This window comes from Mangifera indica, chromosome 10 (genome assembly GCF_011075055.1).
Source record: "Mangifera indica cultivar Alphonso chromosome 10, CATAS_Mindica_2.1, whole genome shotgun sequence".
In the NCBI taxonomy this organism is placed as follows: domain Eukaryota; kingdom Viridiplantae; phylum Streptophyta; class Magnoliopsida; order Sapindales; family Anacardiaceae; genus Mangifera; species Mangifera indica.
In genome coordinates, this window is record NC_058146.1 from 14,349,275 (window position 1) to 14,370,105 (window position 20,831).

General features: G+C 31.9%; 2 protein-coding genes across 4 annotated transcripts; one reads left to right on the plus strand and one right to left on the minus strand.

Moving 5' to 3' along the window:
- Nucleotides 1-1,775: 1,775 nt before the first annotated feature.
- On the minus strand, nucleotides 1,776-6,836 carry LOC123227410 (primase homolog protein-like). Of its 3 annotated transcripts, XM_044652199.1 has the most exons (12): nucleotides 6,606-6,836; nucleotides 6,383-6,527; nucleotides 6,113-6,141; nucleotides 5,564-5,653; nucleotides 5,304-5,384; nucleotides 4,505-4,588; nucleotides 3,951-4,016; nucleotides 3,743-3,859; nucleotides 3,081-3,128; nucleotides 2,888-2,973; nucleotides 2,453-2,513; nucleotides 1,776-2,060 (listed from the first exon to the last, which is right to left on the minus strand). In XM_044652199.1, the coding sequence occupies exons 1-12, from the start codon at nucleotides 6,612-6,614 to the stop codon at nucleotides 1,962-1,964; spliced, it is 915 nt and encodes a 304-aa protein (XP_044508134.1). In that variant the 5' UTR covers nucleotides 6,615-6,836; the 3' UTR covers nucleotides 1,776-1,961. The 3 variants fall into 3 exon arrangements, with proteins under 3 accessions (XP_044508134.1, XP_044508136.1, XP_044508135.1); XM_044652201.1 differs by having other exon boundaries at nucleotides 5,564-5,643; nucleotides 6,383-6,836; XM_044652200.1 differs by having other exon boundaries at nucleotides 6,113-6,296; nucleotides 6,383-6,836.
- Nucleotides 6,837-14,445: 7,609 nt separating this feature from the next.
- LOC123226778 lies at nucleotides 14,446-15,315 on the plus strand. The gene has a single exon (XM_044651301.1). The coding sequence runs from the start codon at nucleotides 14,446-14,448 to the stop codon at nucleotides 15,313-15,315; it is 870 nt and encodes a 289-aa protein (XP_044507236.1).
- Nucleotides 15,316-20,831: the final 5,516 nt, after the last annotated feature.

Below are 20,831 nucleotides of genomic sequence, written 5' to 3' on the forward strand. Positions count from 1 at the left end.
ATTAAAATTTTTAAGATTTTAGGGTTAAGAGGTAAAATATATATCTACCTCTAACTGAAAATTTTAACAACAATTAGCTCATAAACAAGTGTTTGAGTTTTTTATCTATCATAGGTGTGCTTTTAAAATTAGACTAATACTTGACTGAGAAATTGTCCTTTGGCCATAACAATTATACCGCTAGATTTAACGGATTTTGTTAACGGATTTTGTTAACTTTAATAGTTAACAAATGAAAGTTTGAATTTTTGAAACTTCGCGGATTAAACTTAGGGAATAGACCAAACTTTGGATGGGAAAAAGTCTTTTCGCCTAATTACTTATTATGAATGAATCAACATAAAATCTAACAAATTCTACAACATAATGTTTTACGATGGTTCATAACAATTTCCTTCCTCAAGGTTTGAGAATAATAAGATAGGTCCAAGGGTCTTAAATATTTAAAAATTTACCAAAAGCATCTTATTACTTTATCATGATACCGTTAATCAAAGCATATGCTCTAAATTTCACAAAGTACGTGATAAAATGTGAATAATTAAACAAAAGGGAAGAGGAAAGTGTAATAAAATATAAGATATTAAAGTTCTTTAAAAACTCAGTTTTAAATTTCTTTTAAATTCTTATTCTTTAATTTTTATATATTTAAAATAAAATTGAAAGAATAAAACTTTATATTTTATGTATATATAAAATTAGATAAAATGGGTTAATGAAACTTTTTAGGGGTTATGTTAAATTTTGAAAAGGTTTGGCATATTTATGAAATTTTTTGCATTCCAATATACCTTTAATAGTTTTAAAAATGATAATTATATCCCTAATGTACCAAACAAAACTCAATAAATTATAAGGGTGAATAGTATATTTCAAACTACTAGAATTATAATATTATTTAAAATATGTGGACTGAATATGATAATTTTTGAAACAAGAGATGGGAAAATATTTATTAACTATTAAGTTTAAAAAAATGACATTTAGATTTTACAATTTTGTTCATAATTCTGTCTAATAAATATAATATTTTAAATTTTAGGGATAAAATACAATTAATCACACCGTGTATCATAATATTTAAAGTTTAGGGATAAAATACTTTTTAACTATTAAAACTAGCGGCAAACTTTGGCAAATAAGTGAAAAAATGATTTTTTTTCTCAAACTTAAAAGATAAGAATTTATCGTTTTATCAAACCTTGGGTAGAAAGTTTAAATTTAACCAGTTTTAATTTGACCAATTTATTTATTATGTTAATAAAATACCAATTGATTTGCTCTCTAATTTCATGGTCTATCATTTGATCGTATGATCAAAGTTATAATTTAGATTGCCTTCGTTTACAAATTTTGGGTTTTATTTGAATTTTTTACTCAGTAAATTATGAAAACTTATTCTAATAACTCTTTTGAATCCAAGTCAATCTAAAGTGAAGTTTTATCCAAACTCAAACTATATTGAATTGCTTTTCAATATGCTTACTTTTTTTACTTTGAATCAATCTAAAATTGAGTCAAACCCAATCCACGTTATCGATTGTGTTTCCATCTGTCTATGATATTTGCCTCTGACAAAAAGAATCCACTGAATTTTCATTATTTTGCACCTCAACGTGCCCAATTTTAGGGTTTTATTTTTTTTTAAATGAAAAAGAACTTGCATTTTCATTATTAAAACAAAATTCATTAGTTCTCTGGGTTTGATGGCAAGGCATCAATTTGCTGCAAATCTTTTCCAGGAATCTGAACTGAAAATATGAACAATACAGGCATTAGCAGTAAACTTCTGTTGATTCAAGAGAAGTTCATAAACATGTGATTCCAATTATCATTTTAGTTTTCATAGTCAACCCTTGAAGATCTACCTGGCCGTTTTTGGAATACAAACAGCATTTAAAAGAAAAAAAAAATGAAAGAAAATAAACCCTGTAATTCTTTGAACGTGTTTCATACGAGCTTTATGTGCATTGCATTGCTTGCTCTGGAACTTGTAGCTGATACAACTCTGCATTTTCAATAACTTCCTTCAGAGCATCTCGACCCAAAAACATGAGAACCTATCGCCACAAACCAAACAGTGTCATAAAAACAAATGCAGATCATCATTTAGAAACAAAACTTTTCTGGGTTTTGATGGAAAACAAAATGAAAATGTTTCAACTATAATTTTGTCCAGCCGTTTCAATCCAAGGTCTAGTATTCCAAGCCCTCCAAACAAACAATGAGTAAATTCCATTCATGCACAAATTAAAAAATATGAGAGAAGAAAATGCACTTAAGAACTGTCATCGATTCTTTTATACCGCTTGGAGAAAGTGCAGAATAAAACATTAAAACCCGGATGGCAAAGGCATTGATCAGTGGATATAACCAAATATTGTAAAACTGCTTCATCATCTCTCACGGCCAAAGAAAAAGAGGAAATGAAAGGAGAAAAGAAGAATCAAACCTCATTCGCATCCTTGAAGCAACAGAACTCGTCTTTCTTTGGCCAATGGACACGCCAGCATCTGAAACCGACAAACAAACAACATAAAGAGATAAATTTAAGTATTTGGATACTACTTTGTGGGAATAGAATTCGGTCTCTAAACCTCAAAGATGATGATTATAATGAGACTCTGCAATATTGTAGTAAATATTTAAGGTTTCAGTGCCAATTAAAGCAAAAGCTTTAAACTCTAGACTATTGATAAGAAGGTTGTGTGAGGAGGTGATATCCTCTGATGTCAATAACTATGCGGCAGCACTAAATAAAACAAATATCATAAATGAATTTAATAATTGAAACTCTTTGTGAAACAGATGATTTGCATGTATAAGTTTTCTAGAAGAATTTACATGTTACCGAAGTACATGAAAGGAATAAATTTATAATTGGAACCTCTCTTTTCCAAGACGGCGTGCTAGCTCTTCAGCCAAGGCTTGGCCTGGTATATCACCATCAGTAGCCAGGATAATGCGAGAAACCTACATGATTTATTTACACATAACAAATAAGATCAACCAATGAAAAGAGTATGACCAAATTTGCACATCAGCTCCATCACTCAAGCATGCATACGCATTAAGTTTACCTTATCCAAGTGCTCTTTGCAGTTCCATACATACTGATATCCAGTATCCTATGCTCCCAAACAACATGCACAAAAGAAAATGTAAATGTATATTCGAAAAGAAAAATCTACAACAGACAACAAAAAATGACTTTAAATTAAACACAAAAGATGCTAATTGCAAGCCAAAAAAATCAATGAATAATTTGTTACTCTTTTGTAAGAAAGATGCAATCAAACCTCATATAAAAAGGAAGAACTATTTTTTATTGAACACTTACATTATGCAATATTTCTTGGTATGAACACATAATACAAAATATACATCGGTTCAAAGAAAATTTAGAAAAACTTAAACGGGCTACAAATAGAATGGAATTGATCCTTGTGAGAGAGAAGATAAATCCAATTCAATATGATAACTTAATTCAAATCAATACCTTATTTGATACTTAAGAAATTGAGTTCAATGTCGGGATGTATTTACGTTCGCTGAATATCAAAGTTCTTTCATATTTTCCAAATAATAAAAGGCCCTTTTACTGATGCACCAAATAAAATTCTAGCACTTAAGCTTTTTTTGTCAAATTATTTATAACTTATGACTTCTTTGCATAAAGGAAAGGAATACATTTATACTAATCATCATCATGGGTAAAAAAATTTCCAAGGCCAAACCAAACCTTTTCCTGTGGTGGTAATTCTTTGGCAGAAACCTTTTGTGGTGCTCCACAGGGAACACTTACACAGTTAAGGAAACCAGCTTCCTCCATTGCAAGCTTATCGATTTCACCTTCAACCTTTGATCAGCAACAATTAATATAATTCAGAAGAGAAAGAAATTTAAATTACAGGATAAAAGAAACCAAAATATGAAGTAGTGGTACTTACAATGATGATTTCATCAGCATCCTTTATGTCATCAAGTCCAAATAACCATTTCTGTGTGCCCTTCACCTAAATTGAAAGGAAAACCATCTCAAGCCCAATGTTTGGTGGTTGGTACTTAAAACATTCCACTGCCTCAACAAGAAAATTTTTAACAAGTGATTCTTTTACCATAACATTTGCACAAAAAAATAAAGTCAACCAAAAGCCTGTACTCAGAGGGGTTGGCCCTCTAAAAGGTAAGTTTGAGTCACTTCCAAACATTTGATCAACAAGATTGTGAGGATATTAGCATTTGTAATCTCTTCAATCCAACTAAGGCATCATTCTATCAAGGTTCTTGGTCTATCTATCTAAGACTTGGGAGTAAGTTGTACTGCATGTGTTCTTAATCACCACTGTGGAATTCCTTTTCTAAGAGCCAAAATACATTAATTATAGCATTTTATGTGGTTGTGCTATAATAAAATACTTCCCACTTATATTTCTGTCCATCCATTGGTTTATCAAACCATATTACCCATTCAACAATCCAAGGAAAGGATGAGCACAAATACCTGCCAAAATTTTTTCTCCCTGCAAGTTCGGTACTTGCAACCAACTAGCACCCCATTTTGTTTGAAAGGTAACGCTATGACATCCTGTCGACAAAGATTATAAAAGTGGTTAGGAGCAAACTTCAAGATGTGGGCAAGATCCATCATACATGTAGATATATTTTCTGAGGTCACAGCACCTGCCATGTGCTTGGTTGATAATATAAATATAAATTGCTAGATGTACATATACTACACTAGTAACTAACCACAGCCAATAACTCAACTGATTGATCAAAACAGTGACCAAAGAAAACTTTAAGCTGCCAACATACACGAGCCAATAGGAATAGAGAGGAACCGGATGTAGTGAGGAGTAAGGTAGATTAATTCTTACATACATAGTTGATCAAATCCATAGTTATCATAAACTCATATAGCCTATCAGTTCTATCATTCACCTGGGCTTCTGCCAGGACCACATGGCCAATTGGCTACTTCAAATGAGAACTGAACCTTTTAACAGGCAAAAGTTTACTCATCAAATCAATTATAGCAAAATCCAGTGTCTTGTGCTCATCAAATTTTATGGCTGAATTAGGTATTCTAACAATCAATTTTGCATAAGGGATCCATAGTACCCGATATTAGATTAGGGTTGTTTCAATGCATTCCACTTAACAAGAATTCTAATAAACATTACCTCAACTATAATCTATTTTCACTCATCCATGGTATCTTTTTTAAAAATTGTCTAAACGCAAAATTACTGATCATAAGATTAATGATAAGAACTTAGTAGCTAATGCTAAGAAGGGACCTGATCACCAGATAATTGCATAACAGAATTTCTCCGCAGAGTTCCCTCAGATATCATCCGCCCGGCAAAATATGCAATTACCTGAAAGAAAGAAAGAATATGAAATACTGAATTCTTATCATGCCCAACAAAGATTTAGACTCTTGCAAAGTATATAGGATGTAACTTGGCTATTCCTTCAATATAGCATGCTTCAACAAGGAAAGAAAGAAAGAATCACAAAAAATCAATAGTATAAGAAAAAGAGTCAGCATACATGCCTTGTCACCCAGCGGTTCTAATCCTAAGCTCTTTTCTGTGATTTCTCTCGATGACATAACTTTTCTAATGTTGTTGCTGTCTGCAAACGCCTACAATTGAAGTTATCAATTGACCAAGAAATTGCATACACCTAATTCAGGTCAGAGAAAAGCACATAACAATATAACACAAGGAAACTTGAATCTAGATTAGTGAAATGGTTTAGCAAATGAATTATGAACTTATAAGAAGGAAAACTTGACATAGAAGGTTTGAAACTTTCAATTTTTCTTTTTGATAGTCAAAAGCAGAACCACTTCAACAAGACGCAGAACCACTTCTACGAGAAGCAGAACCACTTCTACGAGAAGCAGAACCACTTCTACAAGACGCAGAACCCCTTCTACAAGACGCAGAAACACTTCTACAAGAAGCAGAACCACTTCTACAAGACGCAGAACCACTTCTACGAGACGCAGAACCACTTCTACAAGAAGCAGAAACACTTCTACAAGAAGCAGAACCACTTCTACAAGAAGGTATCACCAGGCCAGCCCATCCAAAATTACCTCGGAAACACCTCCACATTGCAAAATCCCTACAAGTAAAACCAACCCAGTCAACCACCAACAACAAAAGATTCTACACAAACAAGTCAAATTAAAATTAAGGAAAAAAACAACCGCTTTCTGCTTAATCATCTTGGATTATATGAAAAGACAAACTTCTCTCCATTGATTGACCACCTTTACACTAAAGTCACAAAACCACCCAACATTCAAACCAAAATCAAAACAATAACTTATAAAGATAACAATGAAGCTGCAAAGAGTACACACCTTTGGACAAAACAAGCGAGTATACTGTCCGGAAATGCAAGGATCGTTGCAAATTATCCCAACAAGCTGCAGTTCGGCATCGCATTCTTAAGTTTTGAGTTAATATCAACGTTATTATGTTTTTCTGTGAGATACACCTTATCATCTTGAACAACAAGAACCCATCAAAATTATGAAACTAATGAGAGCAAAGAATGCAAATTTTTTGGGGAAAAGGAATTACTAGGAACATAGGCTTGGCTACTCAAAACCCTGTTTATTCTTCTTCTGGGTAATCTTAGATATGAAAAGAAACACCTGTGAATCATACCAAAGGGCATATTTTTATTGTTCCACTGAGTTTAAAGCGTCAATTTTTACCTCAACTCTCTCATATGAAAATGAGAAATCCCTTCATGAGATATGAATAGCCATGATAATTTTGTGGTGTTATTGTCCTGGTGGTTTGTTTGGCTGCCCTGCGACCACAGGCTCTGGCAGAGTGATGGGCGCAATAAAATGAAGTTGATACTATTTGGGGAAATTATAAAAAATGGCCAAAATACCCTCCCACTAAGCAAAAATGTCCAAAGTCACTATTTTCAAGCAAAAATACTCAAATTCACTATTCTTAAGCAAAAATACCCATGAGTTTTTCTAAAATACCAAAATTACCCTTTCCTTCATTTATATAAACCCTCCTCACTCATTATGAGGGGTTATATGAAATTTTATTAAAATTAGGAGGACATTTTGATATTAAACATTATAAGAGCATTATAAATTTCTCAATAAAATTTTAGGAATAGATAATTGAGGGGTCAAATGAATTGTTATTAAAATTGAGGGGCATTTTGATATTAAACATTGTAGGAGCATCATAAATGAAATTTTAGGTTTTTTCGAATTTCACCGTTTTACGATATATAGACTCGTATTTTCCAAATTTCTGACGAATTTTTCGATTATTACCATTCTAGGGTATTTCAACTTTTAGAATTTGAATTTTAGTTCCATTTTTTCGAATTTTACCGTTTTACGATATATCGACTCGTATTTTTTAGATTTCTGAAGAATTTTTCGATTATTGTCATTTTAGGGTATTTCAACTTTCAGAATTCGAATTTCAGTTCCGTTTTTTTGAATTTTATCGTTTTACGATATATCGACTCGTGTTTTCTAGATTTTTGAAGAATTTTTCAAATTTCACCGTTTTACAATATATCAACTCGTATTTTCCAGATTTTTGAAGAATTTTTTGATTGTTTTTTCAACTTTTAGAATTCGAATTTTAGTTCTGTTTTTTTGAATTTCACCGTTTTACGATATATCGATTCGTATTTTCCAAATTTCAAAAGAATTTTTCGATTGTTGTTTTTCTAGGGTATTTCAACTTTTAGAATTCGAATTACAGTTTCGTTTTTTCGAATTTTACCATTTTACAATATATTGACTCTTATTTTTTAGATTTTCGAATAATTTTTTTATTGTTACCATTTTAAGGTATTTTAATTTTTAGAATTTGAATTTTAACGTTTTACGATATATCGATTTGTATTTTTCAAATTTCTGAAGAATTTTTCAATTGTTGTCATTCTAAGGTATTTCAACTTTTAAAATTCGAATTTCAGTTTCGTTTTTTCGAATTTCACAGTTTTATGATATATCGACTCGTATTTTTCAGATCTTTGAAGAATTTTTCGATTGTTGCTGGATAGTAACATCACTCAAATCACGTATAAAATGAAATCAAATACATATCTATATATAATGACAGATAAAGTACATCGTACACATACATACATACAATAAATATATACATACGAACATATGAAGAACGATAAATAAACAATGAGCTAACTAAATATACATCCGTGAGTTATTCGATATAGTGAAAATATAACTGCGATGCTAAACATCGACGCATAGAGGTAGACGACTCTCCGGGAAAATTGACGCTCCGTGACAACGTCAAACACTCAAAAAAATGTAACATAAACATGTCACAGTCACCGAAGCCCAATCCCTACTGAGGGACATTCGTCGCTCGATATAAAGTGAGGAAATCACGTCATGGAGTCTATCCAGAAGCGGTCCAAAAACTCGTCGCCTCTACTAACACGAGTATGAATGTCATATATGGTCGCATGCACTGCTCAAAAGACCCCATATTCCCCGAATATGATACATCCGAATCGTATACTATAATCGACCACTTACGAAAATTTATAACTCCGGTCACCCAATGTGCGCAATCGAAGTTTATAGGGATGTAAACCTATAAACAGTGACAAATTTTAGTTAATTATAGACTAATTCAATGTAATGAAAATACATATATACTATACCTGATCGACCATCCCCCATGGTTTGTACAGCAATCCCGAGGTGTACGCTACCTCAACCATTCTCGTGAAGAGCCCCAAAAACTCAAACTCCTTAAACGGTGTGGTATGCCAACTCTTCCAAGCCATCTCAATATGGCCTCCAAAAAATGTGTAGGTAGTCGTCCAACGCTATGAAACAGTCGCACAGTGGTCATCCTGCCGCCGACTTAATAAAGCCAAAAAAGAATCCACATGCTAAAATGGTATAAACAAGTTCACATGTGTTAGTTATTGATAAATATATCAAACTCTTTCCCGAATTATATAGTATAGACAACTTACATCATCGGTCAACCACTCGTGTAACTCTACCACAAGCCGCCAAAAATTGTCCTTTAACTTTGACCCGATGAAGTAGACATCATATGCGTCAGAAGCCGTAGCTCTAGTGTACCACGTGAGGAAAGATTCATCACGCTCTAAGGCAGAGGATGGAATGATCCTAAGTTACCGTTTCGCCCTCCCCTTAAGTGGATTTGTATACAGGTTGCGAACTAGCGGACCCTTCCAGATGATCCGGCCATGTGCTGTACGAATTAGCTGCATGATCCCAAAAAAAAATTAATTCATCATTCCATCCTACGTAACAATTAGCATTAATCGATTTATTTTACCTTCTTCATGTATGCGAGAGGAGGTTTAGCTGGAGAATCCTGAATCATGGTCAAGTCCACCACGTGTGCTCCTTCGATGGATTGGAAAATTGTAATTTTGAACATCTCAGTGACCAATATATACAAATAATTATATACTAAGTATAATTGATATACCTCAATATGAATGACCTCAAAAACATCCTCCTGGAAGTCCTCCTCATGTGAACCAATATTCACTATCTTTTTGGTTGAGCTCGGGATATCAGTAAGTAACTATAATCGCTTGTCCTAAAAAAGAGATAAAACATCATTAAATAAACAATATAATTGAAAAGACAAATCGATCAATGACATTTTTTAAAAAATGTTAACCTCAACTTCCGGGGAAGGTGTTCGGAGAGAACTTTCGATCGATAATATATCAATGTCGATTTCCTATATACATGAAAAAGACAATTGTAAATGATATTTCATATAAAATATAATATTTATAATAATTATCATACCTCAAGTAGAGGATTTGAAGCAACTAGAGATCCGATCGGATGGCTTTCATGAGGAAGACCCTATACGAATATATATACCCTATATTAATCGATAACCGAACAATCATAAAAATAAAGTTCTATTGATAAGTGACATACCTCAGCTCAGACAGGTGATGCAACAGAAGGGCTAACCAGTGCCTCCTCTTGGTGACTACCCTAAGATAATAGTAATAATAACTTAATCAGTGGCATTTCATATATAACAATACTATAATATAATAACGACATTTAACATTAAATATAAATTTGAAATGTCATACGGACCTCGTGTGGCTGATGGGGTGGTATTGCGGTATCAATGGGGGATGTCGGTCGGATATCATCGTCCCTCTCCTGTACGAATGTAATAATAGTTGTCAGAATAATAACACTATAGACATTGTTTCTAAGTAATAAATTAGAAGTGGTTTTACAACCTGAGCGACAGGGGCTGGATATGTATGTGTGACGATATCCTCCAAACAAGCCATACGATCCTGTAATCGAGTCATATCATCACATAATCGAGTTATATGGGAAGAGATATCATCACGAAAACTCGATATCTCACGTAAAATCGTAGCACTCTAGTACGCTAATGTAGCATCTAATGTAGAAATACTGGGTGATACGAATGGGGGACAATGCTCGGTAGCATAATGGGTAGTACAGTCCTCTACTCCAGGATGGTCTGTCGTCTGTGGGCTCTGAACTACAGGGGAACATAGAGGCTTCTCCATGACAGGAGGTTGAATAGGCTCCTCATGTGTCTCAGAAGTCTCGATAGGTACATCTGAAAGTCTTGAGGCTGGAGAAGCCCCGTCTCTGATCGCGAGAGGAACCAAAGAAGATGAGGAGGAATCAGCATCGGGTAAACCAGTGTACTCGCGAATCTCAACATACCATGGTAAACTCTCCTCGATCAATAATGGACGAAGGGAGAATGTGACATCCTCCTAATGATGAAGATATATAAGTCAAAATAATTACAACATATAATGAATTAATCGACTTATTAATTAACGAGTACATACCGGATCACTAGTGAAAATACGACCTATATGAGTCCAACTAGGGACGTCTCACGTACGCCACCTAAACATTCGTGGGGACGCATAGAGATCAATAATGGGATCACCAGTAATTTTTGAATCTATTACCGCCCCTGCAATTTTAAAAAAGTAAATTTTCATCCCAACCCGCGCTATTCACCAGCAGCCCACTGTCACATGGTAAATATTAGAAACGCCCACAGTGGACTAATCTATGACGACTAGATCCCTAATGTTTTAAAAAAGTCGCTTAACCCCCCTAACCCACTGTCACAGTGGGAGTGTTCGTCATGACAGCGGGATACATTGTTCCCACTGTTGGACTGTCGAATGCTTCAGACGTATTTTTCGACCAAAAATCGATCATTTCGGTCTCCAATTTCAACACAAATCGAATCTACATAGACTATAACACAAAACCCCTCAACAAATTCAACGAAAACAGCCAAGAATCAAAACATATTAAGCATTATTCAAAATCGAAACTCTACAGTTTCAAACCGCAAAATCTCACTCAAATCTCAATAATATGAACAATAACTTGATTCAAACAAGATTACGGAAGATATACTAACCTTCTTGACCATTTTCGATCGTCGAAAAGCAAAAAAATCGTCGAAAATCGGCTTGACAATGGGACGACAGTAGACAATGGGAAAAAAGACGATTTTTCTTTGGATTTGCACAGTGATAGTGGAAGTTTCACAGTGAAAAATATGAAAATTTATCTTGTTTATATATAGGGGAGTTTCGACATTTCACAAAAGTTGGGTATTTTTACTTTAATCTGAATTTTTTGAGCAATTTCGCTTAAACCCCCTTACTTTTGCCTATTTTTTATAATTTCCCATAATATTTATAGGAAGTTCATTTCCCACCCAAGGTTTGCAGAAATTACCGCTCACACTTGTTTGATTCCTAAACTATAATTTCTACCCAAAACTTGGTTCAGTCAATTAAGTGTTCAAAATTATCTGATAACCTAACCCAACTGATTTTTGAACCGAAAATTGAATAGAATAATAGGTTATTTGAAAAACCAGTTTTGATACTAATTCAAAAAATATAAAAACTGGTTTTTTGATTCGATTACTAATTTATCTAATTTTCAAAATCAGTTAACTAAATTGAATAGGTTTTTAAACAATTAAATAAAATATTAATAAAATATTGAATATATTTTCAAAAAAAGGAAAAAATAAAATATGATAATTTTTTAAATTTAATTCAAAAACCGATTAACTGAAAATTTCTTTCAGTTAATTGATATTTTCATTTCTGTTTAAAATTAGTAAATCTTTAAATCAATTCGACTTTTTTCAAATTGAAAATTTGATTTAGTTCAAAAAATTGATAAATCAGTTTGATTAACCAATTTTGAACACCTTTACAGTCAATTAAAAAATACATTGGCATGGTTTTATAAAGAAAATGATCATATCACCCTTAACTATTTAACTTTTGTGCAATTAACATATTGCTTATAATTATATTCATCGATGATCTAATTAGATCAATAATTGGAATCCCACCAAGAAGGTGAGATTTTGTTGGATTTAATTTGATCTCATTTGGAGAGCCATGAGCTGATGACCAAATTTGCATCTAAGGTATAGTATGATGGATGGAATCATTTGCATCATACCAAACATACATGATCTTGCGAGATTGCACCTCCTTATGTGCAATTTTGCCAAAATTATATCAAAAAATGTGTAATTCATGTGGAAATCCAACATTTTTAGGTTCAGTTTTATCGAAATCACATCGGGAATAATGCAATCTTGTTAGATCATATGTTTAGGTTCATTCTAATTTGATCATATCTTAATTGGAACGGTTTAGTTTCAAATTTTTGGAAGGAAATGACGGTTATGGCCTTCTACCATTAGAAATTTTCTTATGGAGTTGGGTTTGACTTGGTGATCAAAATCATACATCTTTTTTTTTTTTGTGCAGTTATATCAAAATCACACAAGGAAATATGCAATCTTGTTAAATCACATATGTTTGGTGTGATTCGGTGAACTACGCTAGCAAATTTCATTTTTTGTTCATTTTGTATATGGTTAAAATTTTCCATAAGGGAAAAATAATGGTTATACACTTATGCCCTTCTACCATTAGCATTTTTCTATTGAAATAGGGTTTTAGGTAAATGCCTGTAGTCTAAACATTGGGTTCCGAAACCTTGGATGAAAAGTAGACATTTACATCCAAAGGTGTGAAGAAAATAAGTCACTAGATCTGTTAATCAAGCCTACTAAATTGAGTTTAATTTGTTTGAATTTAACCATTAAATAAAAATTGAACCTTGGGCTTTGGGTTTGCCATTTGAGAATCATATTTTTTTTATTTAGACTCGGTTCATTGATAATATTTAGGTTTCAAACCTGTTTCAAATTTATTTCAAGTTTATCATTGTAATTTTAAAAATCGACATATTTGAAAACCTGCAAATACACTTATACCCACAATAAATTTTTTACCTTATTGGTCTCACACTTGAACAACATTTGTTGAAGCTCGAGCTCGATAACGTAATAGACAAAATTTTTTAGCTAGGCTTGCTGGAATTTTTTATTATTTAGCCTAAAACTAATTTTTTTGGCTAAATAATTAAGTCTTGACTTTATTTGACCAAATTTATTGGGTGTTATTTTATTTTTTATTTAAAATCACTTAAATATATTATGATACATAATTTAACTACTTAATTAAATATTCAAAATAAATATACATAATTCTATAACTAGAACGTATATTATTATAAATTAATGAATATTACAAAATTGTCCATTATCCTTCATTTTAATACCTAAAATTTGAAGTCAAAAATTTGTAAATGAATCATAAATTTGGCAAAAAAAATGCCTTTAACTCTGTGTTCGAGCTCTTATTATAATTTATTATTTTCTTTTACACAAGAGAAATCAATTTTGATTAATTCATTTACAATATTATGTACATTAATAACAAGCACAAATATAAATAAAATAATGACAAATTATTATATAATTGAGTATTATATATATCTCTAATTCAAACGATAATTATAATTATTATTATTAAAAATAACTCTTTTAATTATATTTAGAACAAAATTAGCTATTAATTAACAGTAACGGTTGCTTAATTACAAGGAAGGTTAAACACAAGAACTAGAAAGGCAGCCGCCATAACCCAAAACGGTTTCTTAATTGACCCACCAACAACCAGTAAAACCTCTCCACGTGTCCCTTTTAACCCTACTAATCAGGAGTTAGTTACTCCTCAATCACCTCATTTCTCTCCGCAAAAACCCTAGTACTCATCCCCCCACTTTCTTCTCTAATTCGTTAGTCAATTTTATAAATAAATATTTTATAAATATATATATTAAATAAATTCTCCTTTCAATTCCAATTCAACAGACAAAAAGACAATATCTTCAAATTAAACTTTCATTTTCAGCTATTATTCTAAACTTCTCTCCTCTGTCTTCTTCGTTCTTTTGACTTCATTCTTGCAAAATTTTTCCTCATGGCTTTGAGTTTTTGGGATAATGGCCTCTCTCTTCAGCATTATTTCAACCAGGAAATGCTGAGCTTCCCTCCTCCGGAAGCTGAAAACATCAACAACAACAACGACTTGGACTTGGATTCTTATTTCAACTGGTTCAGTTTCAGCAACAATAATGGCTTCGGTTTCGATAATGATTATGTTCCAGATGACTTCCCTTCTTCTCTTTCCGATAATTTCATCTTCCCTGTTGAAGATTTTCAGCTAATTTATCAGAACTATTCGAAGCGCCAGAGGAGTTGCTACTATGGAGATGGGCTTGACGTTGATCATCATGATTCGGTTGCTTTTTTGCCTGAATCCTTTTCCGGGTGTATCACAAATGTTGTTCCTCCTCCACCGCCACCACAGCCCCTTTCTGAGTTCCTGCCAGATATTCCGCCTCCTCCTCTGGCAGGTTTCAGCTTTGGAAAGAATAGTACGAAGAAACCGAACGGCGTAAGCTTGAAGGCGCAAAGCGTTGCGGCGAGAGAGAGAAGAAGGAAGATTACGGAGAAGACTCAAGAGCTAGGAAAGCTGATTCCAGGCAGCCATAGATTGAACACTGCTGAAATGTTTCAAGCTGCTTCAAAATATGTCAAGTTCTTGCAGGCTCAAGTCAAACTTCTTCAACTCATGCAGCCAATAATTGCGGAAAAAGAAGAATTTTTTCCATTTCAAGAGCTTCAAACTCTTCTCGAGTCTCCAATAATTCAAGAAAAATTATATTCAGAAGAGAAGTGTTTGGTTCCAAGGAAAATTCTGCAAACCCTAAAAAAGGATCCTGAAATCCAATCAAAACCAGCCATTTTTGGGAGCATCGATGAATTGCTGGAGACAAGTAATGGCTGATTATTTTTATTATTAAATATCAAATTAATTTTTTCTGTTTATTTATTTATTTATTTTTTATTGTAGATTTTGAGATAGATGGTAGTTAATTAAGTTGATTAACCTTTGATTTGAGCTATCAATCTGACCATTTTCTTGTAAAATTTTCTTTTCCGAGAAATGGAAAATTAGTGCTCTTTTGTATCCAAAGTTTAGTTTGATTATTTATTGCCTTAATTTAGACATTAATATGTTTTTATTTTTGTAATTATATAATGAGATAAGAAATATTAATATGTATTAATTTATGTAATTATATATTTAATGAGATTATTAATATTATTGGAGGTTTGTAATTAATTTCTTGGTGGCTACTCGAAGATTAAGTTGTAAGCCAGAATTTGATTCCTAATTTTATGGGTTTATTTTTGTAATTATGTTATTGGCAGTTAAACATAAATGAATTAAAATCTTAAATAATATCTTAATATATGTATCAATAAAATTATGTGTACAAACAATGATATATTATCATGTGATTACATTATCTCTAATTTAAATAACTTAATCATATAGTAATATATCATTATTTGTATATAAAATTATACACATAGTACTACTTTATATATACATATAAGGAAATATATTAAAATAACGTTAACAGAGTAGTGTCCATTAGTTTGGTACATAGGGTTGAATTTGATTTGAGTTATTTGAATTCGAATAAATCGAGTTTAAGTTAAGGATTGAGTTCATTTAAAATTATTTTTTTTTCAAGCTCAAATCTCAGTTCGTCAATCTCAAATTGATTCATTTATATTTAAACCTATCTCTAACTGAACTTTATTTATACTTGACCCAAATAAAATTCAACTCTAAGTAAACAAATTCATACATAAAAATTGTGGATCATTTTAGGATTCATGGTTGGGGATGAATTGATTTGTAACATTGTTAAAAAACAAATTATTATATTTAGGATCCACTCATGATAGGTTGACTCAATCTGATTATATTAACTATTAATAGACAATTAGAGGAATTTGGATAGTTAGATAGTTACTTGGTAATTGGACATATAAAATATCTCAAAAATGTCGTATTCCTACCTACACAAAAGTATAGAAAGCATATTTGTTCCTCTCCTTTCACTAAACTCGAACTAGAGAATATTCAAGCTCGGTTAGGTTTACATCCACCCTTACGAATTTGAGCCAAGGGTTTTGTCTTGTGTAATTATGAGAGATGCGAAAGTTAGTATCATGATAAATCATTGTAACAGTGGGGTAGTGGAGAAACTAATTATAAAGAAAACACATTCTCATAATTGAAGTGTCTTTCTTATAAACCCTAAAAAATCATTGGTCCAGTGATTTAAATTGAAAGAACTACCGATCATTGTGAAAGCTCAAATGATGAGACAAAGACAAGCACTGATGGAAAAGAAAATTAAAATGAATGGAAAATGAGGTCAATCAACAATTTGAATAGCTTCAAGACGACCCCATAATTTAACTTTACGGCTTTCGAGACTGAAAGTGCATGGCCCTTTTGCATGGAAACAATATCTATAATAATAATGAATTTTGGTTTTAAATGTTCAAAACAAAAGAAAAGAAATGCGAAAAAAAAGTCTTCCAAATGGTAAAAGAGAGAGATTCCAACATAAAGCAAGAGTTTAAATAGAATTTATTACATATCAAGATAAATTCTTAATTTATTTAATGTAATAGTTACATATTGATTATTAAATTCGAAATTTTATTTGTTTCGCTGATAAATTCAACATTAAAAAAATAATCTAATTGAAATAAGATTTTCTTGTTATTAAAACAAAAACAAAAACAAAAACAAAAACTGACCATCAATTTTAGTTGAGAATGTGACTGACAAGGCTTCCCTGTGGAGTGTGTGGCTCTTCTTTAGGCTTTTTAATGCTGGAGCTTCCATCACTGTAGGATCTGCAATTCTCTGCTAACCAGTTCAAAACATAATTCTGACCACGATGTTTTCTTTTTCTCTTTTGCTTTTCATCTTCTTCCTCACTCTCATATTGTTACATTACTTTGAGGAGTCTCAGGCCTACAGGGGTTGTTGTCAATGACAATCTTCACTCGAGTTGTCAAGCGAGTGAACTCTGCCATCAACAATAGCTCATACCAAAATGACGATCAAGGTGATGGTGATTGAAAGCGATAAAATTGTTGCAATGGTGAAAGAGGGTCACTGGTAATTAGGGTTTCCAAAGAAGGGGGTAAAGATGATAGGAAAGAGAAAGAAGAGGGTTTCAATATAATTTTGATTTTTAATGGTTTTTTAATTATTTGTTAACTTGAGGTTATGTGGTAATTTTAAAAAATAAAATAGCAGGTATATATAGTAATTTCACTTTATGGTATTGTGTTAAGATTTTTTAAATTAATTGGATTCATTTTGGGTAAAAAGTATTATTTATATCCCATAGGGATGAAAAAGTGTTTACAGATCAAACCTTGGGTTAAAATTTTAATTTACTCTAACAATTCAGACCACACTATTTTCCTTTTCTCTTTTGCTTTTGTTTTTATTTTTATCTGTAATTCAAAATTATTCAATCATATAATAACATATCATTGATACTCAAATCAATAGTCATTATAAATATATTAAATTTTATTGCATATTCGTTTCTCTTCCTTTAATTTCCAAATCATGATATTTGACTTAGACTTTTTGATTTATTACTTTTATTATGGACGTAATTAACCAATGAATAAAAATCTATATACATTTAACTTAGAGCAAAACATAGCTATTATGTGCTCTAATTTTGTTGCGTTAATTCAATCTCCAAGTTCGCCGGTGTTGTAATCCCAAAGGCTATATAATAAAGATATGTGTATTTAGTTTTGAGTATCTAATTAGATACTCAGATAGATGAGCAAAAGACTATTTTTCATTTAAGTTTTAGCTCAATCTCAAAAATATACCGATGACAATTGAAAAACCTAAACACCCACTCATAACCCAATTATTGTTAAATTTTTCTATTAAAGATAAGGGTAAAATCATCATTTTACTGTTAATATTAAAAATATATAAAATTCATTATTTTTTTTCCCCAAGGATTTAAAAACTAACAATTTCATCCCTATTTAAACTTTTTAAATTTTGAAAAGTAACATTCCCCCCCCCCCCCCCCCCCCCCCCCCCTCCCAAACTAAGATTTTCATATTTTTTAAACTATAACCACCCCCTAGAACTTTCAAAAACAGTAGTTTCACCCCCATTTTTGCACTTTAGCTTCTAACATCTCTTCCAGCGTCCTCTCCAACAATCTTCTCTTGATAGTTTTGCATTTTGTCTCATCTTGTTGGAATCATGAAAATAGGCCCTAACAATTGCACTGTCACTTGCTAGTAAAAATAGATCCAATCCGTTTGAAAATGTTTTCGGAGTTACACTCAATCAATATAAGAAATCAAATTTTTTAATCATTATTGAGATTTGAACCTAAAATCACATTTATCAATTTTAAACAAATATATCAAATTAAGTTTATTTTGATAATAAAATAACTCTGAGTATAAATTCAATGTAAATTATACAAAAAATTTTCAATATTATTTTTATATAGTTTACCGATTTGATCACCAATCAATTTATCTAATTATCAGGTGCATCAAACCAATCCCTCCACCGAGTTAATGTTTGATTTAGTTTCAAAAACATTGGTTTTACGTATTGAAAATGATTTGAAATTGAATTCTAATTGAATGAGATATAGAAATTTCAGTTGAGTGGTTGAATAGATGGACAAAAATTTCACTATTCTCCTATGAAATTTGAGTGAAAAAAGCCCTTGTTTTCATTCCCAATGGATGCATCATCTTTTCAATCTTTAATCATCTCGGCAGTTATATATGTGTGTGTATGTGAATTCAATTGTGTTACAGTCATATAATAATACATCAATATTTGAACTATATCTTCATTTATACTCATTGTAATTGCATCAAGTATTATTGTTTCATGTATTATATTCAATCACGTGATGACACATCATTGTTTGTGTATATAGTTTTATTATTTATTATGAAGGCCAAAGGACTTATTCTCACCCAAAAATTAGTCTTTTATCAAGTTTTCACCTAGTAACATTATAAAACTCAAACACCTACTCATCTATTAATTTTTACAATTAACGTCAAGGGTAAAATTATCATTTAGTAAAAATATTTAAAAAACTAAAAATTTATCACATTTCTCTCTATTTAAAAATCTAACCATTTTTCCCCACCCCCACCTAAAGTTTGAAAAGTGACAAATTTCCCCATAGGGTTTGAATTTTTTTGCAAATGCTTCTACAATGATTAGAGCTAACCTTCCCCACCCATCTTTTGTCATTGGCTTAAGAAGAAGAAAGGGCGACCACTTTTATCTTCGTCCAACGCTCGAAGAGGGATGTCATATGATTCATCGATCTCAGCCATAGTGCTCGATTCGACCACAACGATGACCATATGATGCTCAAGTGACAATGAGGATGGTTGGATAATGTTGGGATGACAACGAAAGATGCTCGGATGACGTTGGGGAGATGAATCACGTGACTGAGATTTAAGCATCATCCCAATTTTATTTTTTATATAAACTCCTTTCAAAAAATTATTTCTAACAAACCAATGCAACAAATATACTTGCTTAATGCAATCTCTCTAATTTTTTTAATCTCTAATTTGAGGTGAAATAATCATTTTACAAAATTAATTTATATAAAAAAATTATAAATAAAATATTTGTACATAAAATATTATTGTTAAAAAAATTTGATATCAAACATGTAAACTTATTCTTGAATAGTTTACATTATTCAAGATTTTAATCCATTATTCAGTAGCATGTTAGGAATATAGTGGAATGATTATAAATAATGTTCTATTTTATTTGTAGACCAAATGACTATATCCCATCCAAGTTTAAGTGCTATGGGAAAAACACACCCATGAGGTTTGAAAAATCCAAAATTTCACTCATCTATTAAAAATCCCAGTTAAGATTAAGAGTAAAACTATCTTTTAACAAAAAAAACTAAAGTTTTATTACTTTGGCCCTCCTCAGCTTGAAAATCTCATAATTCCCCCTACCTGAAGTTTGAAAATTTTAAATTTCCCCACTAGGGTTTGCAAATCATGGTTGGAGTCACTAGAGATGGTTGTCTTCGGTGGCGTTAGCTCTCCATTCGGGCTCAACTCTCCCACCAATCACTTTCCAACCACTGGCATAGGCTATTTCCTCTGACGAAGACAAAATCGTCTTTATCAAATTGTCTTCGTTTGGGACAAAGATGACCCTTGGAGATCTCAGATGGAGACGACATGGCCATCTAAGACTACCAACAATCGTCTTCATCTCTAACAAAGACGAAATCATCTTCGTCCCAGACGAAGACGAAATCATCTTCGTCTCAGACAAAGACGAAATCATCTTCATCCCAGATGAAAATACTTTGACGAAGATGATTTCTTCTTCGTAGGAGGAAATAGCCTACGCCAATG

Excerpts from the sequence above, each read along its gene's own strand:
- LOC123227410 (XM_044652199.1), bottom strand. Across the intron at positions 4,017-4,504 it reads GGGAGAAAAAATTTTGGCAG|GTGAAGGGCACACAGAAATG; the intron begins GTATTTGTGCTC and ends CTTTCAATTTAG. Across the intron at positions 2,974-3,080 it reads GCAAAGAGCACTTGGATAAG|GTTTCTCGCATTATCCTGGC; the intron begins GTAAACTTAATG and ends TAAATCATGTAG.
- LOC123226778 (XM_044651301.1), top strand. The coding sequence starts at position 14,446 with ATGGCTTTGAGTTTTTGGGATAATGGCCTCTCTCTTCAGCATTATTTC.